The sequence below is a fragment of the Thunnus albacares genome, chromosome 10 (genome assembly GCF_914725855.1).
Source record: "Thunnus albacares chromosome 10, fThuAlb1.1, whole genome shotgun sequence".
Lineage (NCBI taxonomy): Eukaryota > Metazoa > Chordata > Actinopteri > Scombriformes > Scombridae > Thunnus > Thunnus albacares.
The window spans coordinates 17,459,303-17,469,300 of record NC_058115.1 but is presented as its reverse complement, the minus strand read 5'-3'; the positions used below and the strand labels follow the sequence as shown (position 1 = coordinate 17,469,300).

The following is a 9,998-nucleotide window of genomic DNA, read 5'->3' as shown; positions in this document are numbered from 1 at the left end:
CCTAAACATCTTGCTCTTTACCTCCTTTGCTCTCTGAATCAATCTTGCTAACATGAATCTTGTTTTTCAAGATATATATGTCATAGCAGGAAAGACACAGCTGGAAACTGATTACATTTCCCTGCTCCATTTAAATGCAGCAATCAGTAATGTTATTAATCACACCTGTGTTTGACGAGTCAAAATGCTGTAAAAGGTCAACTTCAGTTACACTCCACATATTTCACCTGGTTATTTGTGTCATAGAGTATTGAAGTGGTGATCTCTAATGTACACGAGTAAAATAAACAATTAGCCCTTGAATTAATGCTTGATTCAAATCTCAAAATGTGCTGATCTGAACTGATAAAAGGCAATTATTGTTAAAATAAAAACTGCAACAAACAAATGTTTTCATCATATTTATGGGTCACAGAATAGAAAACAGTAGTGACATCCTAACTTAAAACACATCATCACTCAGGGACTGAAAATGTTCAATATATTAAATCCCTGCACAGCAGGCATGAAGACGAGAGGGAGGAGAAAGGTAAATGACTGCAGACACAATTTAGTATTTTCTCCCAAATTATCTTTAAAGTGAGACTAAGTTTTATAAGGCACTTGAAGATCATTTCCAATACCAACCACTCCAAAACGGACATACTGGACTTATACTGTATAATATTAAATAATTAAAGCTTACAAATTGACTTCATACTTGCAACCTTTTGTTTAAAATAAATGATCTAACCTCTCCTTTCATACTTCTTTGTGGGACACAGACAACAAATGTAGTGAGAGTACAGTCCAATAATCAAACTGTAAAATGTAAATACTGATGATTTTGACCACAAAAATGTGTCATGATACTGACAAACATACATAAAATTGGATACGAAAGATAGTGTTTGTACGGTGATGAAATGTTTACAACAAATGCACAGCTGACCACAGCTGAGGAGATTGTGTGTTTCTTCTTTTAGTGTTAATCAATAAATTGTAAACTTAATCTAAAAACCTTACTACCTTGTGTTTCTCCTCCTTTTAAACTTAATTTAATTATATTATGTATTCTCACATTTTGGCTCAACAGTTACAAGAATGCAAACACACACTTGCTCACGTTCAGATTTACAACAGGACCGATGAAACACTAAATATCTGTCCTCTAACAGTATTGACAAGTAATTTGCCAATTTTACTATTAGATTCTGTTAAGAGTAGTTGAGTACAATCGATGTTCTTCAAGTGAAGGTTCTATTATCATTATCACACATCTTAACAGCATGTTAAGACATTTCATGTCTTGTACGAGTATGCTTGTCCACTCTGTCTCTGTCTATTCCTCCTCCTGTGTCGCAATCTCTGTTTCAGTCTCTGTTTCGGGGTGTTGCTCGAGCTGAGCGGTCAGGAAGGGGTTAAAGAAGAAGTCAAAGCCAAACTGCAGGGCGTTCTGAGCCGTGCGCCTCCAGTCGTGTTCAATCTTGTATTGTCTGCGGCTTTGAACGAGGGTATCGCCACACGAGATGCAGTGAATGGCTTTCAGTTCAAACACGGGCCACTTCGAGCCTAAACGTCCCTCCAGAATAGTACTGAACTCCACCAGGCTTCCTGTGTTCAACTTTAAAAGCACAAACTTGAACTCGTTGCTCGCCCGCAGGACAATGTCCTTAGTCGCATCTTCGTCCTCTATGATCGTCCCGTTCTTGGTCTTCCTCTCCAGTGGCATGCCCATTGTGACTTCAAATTTGTATCGATCAAAGCGTTTGATGTGGCATTCGTGCTTGGCTAGTTTTTTAAGTTTACAGAGTGGATCTTCTCGGGGAGGCGCCGGGGCAGGCAGGGGTTGAGGCTCCGCTGTGACATTCTTCACCTCGTCACACAAAGGATACGGCTCACCGTAAAGACAGCGCATCCAGTTCCCTACAAATACAGGCAGCAGGTTGATAACCGACTGCGGCCCGTTCTCAATGTCCGTCACACGGACGTATTTGAAGCGTCCAGTCCAGGTGACACGATGACCTTCGAGATGGGAACACAGAATCTGGGTTTGGGCCATGTTAGCCTCTCTCCAGGCCTGTGGGCCGCAGAGGTTGCTGTACTCAGGCCACGTCAGGGTGGAGTTATACACCTTCATGCCTTCAGACCTGTAGACATACATCCAGCAGAAGAGTACCACTGCACTGAGCCAAACCAGGATGAGCTTGACGATGCTACTCCTGGACAATGACCGAAAAACCACGATGGGGTTGAGACTGAAGCGGGTCCAAAGCCTCAGGACTACTGGCACAAAACAAATAGTCAGTGTGACCACCATCTTAATTACTTCCAGAGCGAGGAACCACTGCAGTAACTGGACCATGAGCATTGCAGCCATGCCCAGTGAGAGTACAGGTAGGGCGAACAGGAAGAGGAAGTAGCCAACGCAGGTGCGAATGAGTCCTATTGCGGAGGCGTTATTAAGGAACACTAAACAGAGCTCGCACCAAGTGAAACAAACCAGGTACGGCACCAGGCACAGGTAGGTACCCTTGAAGCCTCTCAGCTGGGCCATACGGAACAGCAGATAGAAAAGGTGGCCGTATAGAAGACAGGGCACCCCCAGGTTTAACACCACTATGTCCCCAAGAGGCACGGTGATGAACGTCTTCCCAAAGATCTTGAGGAACCAGAGGGAGTCTGGCAGGAGGTAAGCGAGGGAGCAGGCCCCAGAGAGGACTTCTGTGAGGAGCGCTTTACGAGCAAAGAGCTGAGCAGAGGCATGAAGGCTGAGGAAGGCAGTGACGGTGAAGAAGAGAGCTATGGTGGCCAGCTCCGAGCAGGGGATCCAGGACTTGTCGGCCACGGGGAAGGAGAAAACCACAAAGATCACTGAGAGCAAGAAGTACCTTCGAAAAGAAACAGGATTTGATCATTTTTCTGCACAACCATTTAGACAATTTTACAAACATGTCTTAAAACTTTAGTTTTATTGTTTATTTTGAGGTTAATTCTTCACTTTTACAAATGTTATTTTTTCCATCTTGTGTACATATAAATGATTGTTTATTAATTATACATAATTATTAAGTTAGGGTTATTTATCATATATAATAATTAGGTTAAAGGAATTAGATTAAAAGCTTAATTCATCCTGTCTGGGAAATTATAAGTAAAATTATTAGTTAATTTATCATTACCAACAAAAACTAAAAACCTGCCTGAACCAAGCAAAAACTTAATGAATGCATCTACATGACAATGATAAAATGATTTTGTAGTCAAACTAGTAAAACCTGAACAACATTAAATTCAACATTTGCAAACGCAACAGAATAAAAATCACAAAAGTGATCAACTGAGCGAAGAAATGGATGTTTACACATAGATGAAGGTAAATAGAGGCACGCTTACAGATAGGGTTCCAGGTGTGTCCATCCAAAGTTGGTCTCAGCCTGCTCCAGATCAAGACCAGGTTCAAAGTGAGTCAGCAGGTCTGTCAGAGCCCGGAAATTTTCCCACGCTTTTGAATTCTGTAGAAAAAGATACTCGTTAATTTCTGTCTTGTTGATAAGTGGCCTTCTGGTCCACATCTCCAGCAGGTCTTTCGGCAAAACAAAAAGCGTACTTTTACATGGTTGTGAGAATAAATATTATCTGTAACTGAGCTCTATACAAAATGTGCATTTAGTTTACTATTAAATGCACAAATTTGCTACTATTAAATGTGCATTTAATAGCAGAAGAAGAAGTCACCAACCTGGAAAACGCGCAGTGTGCAGATGACCATGGAGAAGAATGAGAGGTAGAAAACCAGCAAAGGGATGAGGAAGATGAAGAACTCAATGGTGAGGTTGGAGATAATGAAAAAGAAGATGAGTGCATTGACATGGTGCGTGGGGATCAGGGCACTGAGCCACTGCATGCCAGCTCGCGACGCCCAGTCGATGAGGTGCTCCTTGATCTCCAGCAGAGCGTACAAGGGGAACTTCAGCAGCTGGTGGAAGCAAATGAAGAAGAAGGGTCAAAACATCACCGAGGTCCAAAAATCTGATTATATAAGAAGAGTGTTTGGTAAGCCCTGTCCCTATGGCACCATATATCACTCCTATCACAGGAAGTTACTTGTGCTTCTTCCACACATTCTCAGCAAAGATTGAAATTCTCATTTGAGAGTGACAGATCAGCAGCAGTGTGCAATCAATACGATCAAAATAGCGACATGATGATCTAAATACCACAAATAGCATCACTTAACAAGCTAATTTTGTGTAAGCCTAGATAAAGACTGAAGATATACTGACCCCAAACTGTAAAAAATTACACAGAAATTACATGATCTAAAGTGGCTGACAGCAGGGCTATTTACATTATGTTTGGTATGTAAATAAGACTCTTGTTAAATGTGGGCAACTACTTGCTATGACAACAATTAACATATAACTCTTCAGCTAATGTTTGGGCACTGCTGTTGGTCGGCTCTCATTTTTCAAACATGTCAATCATCAGGCACATATACAGATTCCAGCTGACGAGGACAAACTATGCATCTCATGTGTGTTTGATCCAACAGACTGAGGGAAAGATGCTACTTCAAAGATATGTGGTATAAGTACAGGTGCAGGTGGGACAGAATATTGAAAGTCTGACATTATACATCATGGGATTAATACAAGACAAAGAACATAAATAGAAAAAGATAAAATAGGGGCACTCTGGTGACCTGGGGGTTAATGTGCCAACCATGAGCCCCGATTTCCACATTTTCAGGATCTTGGTTGCATATTGTTTCCCATCTCTCTGCTCATCACCTTCCAATAAAAGACATAAAATTCAGAAGAAATCATTTTTCCTGACATACAAAGTCTGAGAACTTCCCACCTTTTGGTGCAGGGGCAGTTCATCTGGATGTTTCACAACTACGTCATCATCGTCATCGTCGTCGTCAGTGCCTCCTGCAGCAGCCATGACTGTTGACGGTGCGATACCCTGAGCGTACTTCTTCGTCATCTCAACAAAATCGTCAAGACCGACATAAGAACTGGCTGCAAAGACACACAGAGGACACATCTTGTAGGTTAATTTATGAGCAAAATATAATGTTTATTGTAGCTATAATGTCATCTGTTAAAAAGTGATTGAATAAAAATGATGTATTTATTCCCCTTGGGTTACCTTAGGCATGACCACAAATGGGGATAAATTACAAATTGTACATAAGCAATACTTTTAGTGAAGACTTTTCTACCGTGTGTGTTAAAAACTTTTCACAAATAGAAGTCATGTTTTGGATCACACATACACTCGCTGGTGACCATCGTCTCCAAGACTCTCCTCTGTTTTTTGGCAGAGCTGTTAAGTGGGCCCGGGGAGACTGGTTTGCCTGTAGATGGAGGAGAAACAGAAGAACAAACATTCTCTTAAGATGTTTGAACTTCTTTTTTTAATCATTTATGCTAAACTTCTTTTATTTTATTTTTTATTAAAAACATAAAAAACTGTGCAGTGTCAGCATGTTAAATGATACCTGGCTCTGTGGCGACGTGTTCGACATTCTCTAGCATCTCAGAAACGGCCACTGACTTCTTCCTCTCTGGGTTCAATTTCCAGTACATGAGCAGAGCTGCTTTCCGAACTCCTCTCTCAAACCGTGTTTCTGTACACAACTTCTTTACCTCTTCAAAGTTCTCCAGAGTGATGCCTGAAAAACAAAAAGACATCTGCACAGTGATGACTGCAATCTATTTTCAGCATCAGTTGAAGGGGGTTTGATTCATAACATCAAACCAATGATTTAATACCTGTAGATTGAGGGTAGAAGTACAAAACTTTTTGGTACCTTTTCTGGAGGCTAAGCATTGCTGCAGCAGCTTGAGGGCGTCCTTGCGGCCCTGTTTAGCAGCCTGGACCAGCCAAGTGACCGCTGTGCAGTTGTTCAGCTCCTCATCTCTTTCTTCTGCCAGCGCCAGGAAGTAACGTCCCATCTGGACACACACATAGACACTCAAGATGCACTTGGACTTGCAGGGCAAGCATTACTGAATTAGTTGACTCATGGCCTGTCCTTCTCACCAATATGTCACTCTAAAATAACATTTATCATTAGTTGGCTGATCTCTTCTGTCCCCCACCATATGGTCATTAAAGTCAATAGTATTTGCAAGGTGCTCTTTGACACTGACCTTGGTTTGTGATTTAGCATCTCCTGACTTTGCTTTGTACTCCAGATCCTCAAAACTGACCTCCTCCTCTGGCTCTTCTGATGGAAACAGAAAATAAATAAATAAAAAACTAAGTATACATTATACAACAAACCCATAATAAAATCATTTCAAACAAAACACCTTCTTGGGTAAATTTTGTGGCTGTTTATGATTTCGTAAAGGCATGCATGTATCTCTTCTTTAAATGGGGGGATAACTTGGAATAACTTGTGGGACATAAATAGAGCTGCAACAATTAGTTGATTGACAGAAAATAAATCGGAGACTATTTTGATAATCGAATAATTGATTTTGTCATTTTTCCAGCTAAAATGAAATGAAATGAAATATTCAGTTGTTGCAGCTTTGTCAAATGTGGAAATTTGAAGCTTTTCTGTGTCATACATGATAATACACTATATGTCTTGATTTTGGACTACCGGCCGGACAAAAGAACACATTAGAAGACATCACCATGATCATTAGGAAATGATAGTGGGCATTTTCTGCAGTTTCTGACATTTTATAGACAAAACAATTAATCAATTAACCTAGAAAATAATTGGTAGATTGAAAATAATAATTGAACATGAAAATAATCGTTAGTTGCAGCTTTAGACAAAAACATGAACACGAACTGAACACGAAAATTTTTTATATCGTTAGTCCTATCTGCGACTGTAATTGACAAGCATGTTTCCAACACACACACACACTCAAATGTGTTGTCTTACCAACCCAGCTGTCTAGTCCTGACACAGTACCGTGTCAGCAAAATATTTAGCTTACCCTGATTTACAGGACCTGAAACCGCTGAGCGTGCTCTTTCAATTTTTATGTGTCCACATAAAACTTATCTTATTTTACAAGCCTATAAGCTGGGAATTGAGAAATTATTTCTCTAAAATAAACTGGGTTAACTTCAACTTCTTTGAGTATCATAAATATAATCATAGTTTTTTATCTACTCAACTTTGGTTTTAAAATACTCTGCACGCATGCTCCAGATAAACAGGAACAGAAATATGGAAACCTTCCATTTCAGACAACCCATCAGCACTGTGGCAGTCAGTAACACGAGTGATCTTAGAGTGTGAGCACGAATCAGATCCTTCCAGAAACAGCTCCTGCCCTCATAAAACTGTCCCACTGAAACCTGTTGGTTTAATTATCATCTTCTTTGAGATGATGACTTCTGCTACTCTGAAACCTCAGTGCCTCTCTGAAGCAGGAGCTGTCACATGGAATCTGCATCTAACGAGTGGTAATCTGTGTGATTCTCAGAAGAAGATGGGGGCTGAAACAAACAACTTCCAAGATTCAAAACGCCCACAAGCTGTAAGTGATACTGCCTGTCTGTCTCGGGAAGCAAAAGAAAATGTGATGGGATCTGGTAACTTCCATCAGATGTCCCACAATCCTCCTGGTCTGCTGTCCAAAACCCGACCCACCGCCTGAGCCCTTAAATATTTGTTTAGGGCAGTCAACAGCAGCTGCTAGCTTCCCTGATGCTACACACACACACACACACACACACACACACACACACACACACACACACACACACACACACACACACACACACACACACACACATAATGATGCAGCCTGTCTCCTCTTTTTACTTTCATTAGCTACATTATATTATCTGTTCAATTCTAGACAAATAGACACAAGCCTCATCACAGTGTATTTTTAACAGTGCTAGGTCTGATGGAAAAACTGTGGTCCAAATGAAATGACTGAGGTGTTAGATTTCACACTTTCCAGTAATACACCATATTTACATATCTAGACCTCGCTGCCATGCCAAGCCATGCAGTAAATTAAAATTTGATATTCTCAGAGGAGCTGGAGGGTTTCCTGTTATGTGAACTTCACACACAGGATTTTGGCTGAGAACTAAGCAGAGTTGAAAAGATAGAGGTGAGACAGGCTTTTCTCCTCAGGTCAGCAAACTGGGAGAGGCTGCTTTACATGTTGTGGTAAATGTCTGCAGTTGTCATGGAGACATAACACCTCATACTGCACACTGGGAGTGTTGACTGCACTGATAGCTGGAGAAGAAGGAGGTGAAATGGTTCTGTCAAGATTTTGTTTTACAAATTAAAAGCGTAAAAGGTCGAATGTCAGAGTTTATTCTCACCTGGTTCAGGTGTGGTGGGAGGCTGTGGAGCTGAGGCATTGGCTCCAGATGGGGGATTTGCCGTTGAGGCTGCATTGAGCTGAGATCTGCCCACCTGAGAGGGGCTTCTAATTGGCAGGCGGAGAGGGGAGGCAGGCGGTGTGGAGAGGGAGGAGGAGCGGGAAAGACTGGGAGAAGCCTGAGAGGACGCAGTAGAGGGAGAAGATGACGGTGTGGTTGGAGATGTTGGCATGGACAGTTTAGGCTTAGGCCGGTCTGAGGATGGTGTGGTTGTGGTAGCAGATGAGCTTGTAGAGGAAGGGCCTGTCCGCAGGGATGAGAGGCTGAGTCTTGGGGTGGATGAGGTACCGGTCGGTGGTGGTTCCATGGCTGAAAATAAAAACATTAGGCAGTCAGAGACCTCACCAGGGTGTATTCACAAACACAAATATGTTTCAGAGTATTTGAAAACAACAGATTTACATCATATGGTAAGCACCTGTTCAAGGAGAAACAGCTGACAATGTGAGGGGTATGAAGGAGAAGGAAGTGACAGTGAAAGAAAGACAACACCTGTGGAGGAGTAACAGCTGTTCTGAAAGGACGCTTTCTCTTTTAATGTCAACACGTCTCCATTTACTCAACTATTACAGGACCATCTAATAAGTCCAGAGTACACAAACACAATTCACTGAGACTCTTGTGAGTCTTCTGTAAAACCTAAGGGTTGGGGGAATAAAAAAAAATACAGCATAGTGTCATGATATTTAGTGTGTAAATATCACATTAATACGGAGAGATGCCAATCTGTATTATGTAAGACTGAGAGTCAAAATAATAAGCTTCATCTCTTTGGATAAAACCAACAAAGTCTGTCAATGTTATCCACTGGGAACAAGACCTACCATTAAAAAAGCCAACACTTTCAGGCTTCATGCTGCCACCAAAGGTTTGTTATTACAAACAACCACACAACAACAACAAAAGATATCTCCTAAATGCATTTTGTAAACATTTAGTATCCTGTGACAGCAAACAAACCATGTTGTCTCATGCAGTCTATTTTAAGTGTCATCAGGTGCGCCCTGTGCAGCTATATTGAGAAGGTGACATCCTTCAAGTGCCCTGACTGGAAACGTGATGTGTCCAGCTGGAATTTAGGGAAGCCCCCTCTCTGCTAGAGAGAAGCAGCTCCAATGACACCGATTGAACCGGTGGACTGGACATGCATATGCTACCATTTTACACAAATACAATACAGTGTGTACACGGTGTCACAGTGTCTTCTCTAAATTACATATGAAAGACAGTGGTAGATGTGGCAGGTAGCTGAAATAGCAGGTGGTTTTGTTGCTAATGCTAACTTGTCATGTTTTAACTACTATTGTCCGCTCACCTTTAGGAGAAGAGCGCCAGTTTATTTGTAATCCTTCTGCTGAAAACAAAGCTGCAGTATTTCACTTTCTTCGCTATTCGGTGTCCCAAGTCATTCTTCACTTTCGCTTTTGTAAAAAAAAAAAAAAAAAAATCTGCCTGTCCGCTACCTTTAAGTGGTCAAACTCCCAGCACACAAACACACAAACAAACATACACGAAGCACAGGAAAGTCTGCCAGCTGCTTCGGCTGATGTTCACGCCCACTTCTTATTCTCTGTGTTGTGATTGGATAAAGATGAAGACTCGGGTTTATTAAAGCGTTTTGATTGGCT

The 9,998-nt window shown here is 41.3% G+C and overlaps 1 protein-coding gene across 2 annotated transcripts; it reads right to left on the bottom strand.

Annotated features, from left to right (window-relative positions):
- Nucleotides 1–388: 388 nt before the first annotated feature.
- Nucleotides 389–9,889, bottom strand: LOC122990588 (wolframin-like). Of its 2 annotated transcripts, none has more exons than XM_044363970.1 (10): nt 9,686–9,889; nt 8,311–8,679; nt 6,144–6,220; nt 5,801–5,945; nt 5,489–5,662; nt 5,264–5,344; nt 4,843–5,006; nt 3,722–3,958; nt 3,376–3,494; nt 389–2,870 (listed from the first exon to the last, which is right to left on the bottom strand). In XM_044363970.1, the coding sequence occupies exons 2-10, from the start codon at nt 8,675–8,677 to the stop codon at nt 1,322–1,324; spliced, it is 2,913 nt and encodes a 970-aa protein (XP_044219905.1). In that variant the 5' UTR covers nt 8,678–8,679; nt 9,686–9,889; the 3' UTR covers nt 389–1,321. The 2 variants fall into 2 exon arrangements, with proteins under 2 accessions (XP_044219905.1, XP_044219906.1); XM_044363971.1 differs by lacking the exon at nt 9,686–9,889 and adding an exon at nt 8,789–8,883.
- Nucleotides 9,890–9,998: the final 109 nt, after the last annotated feature.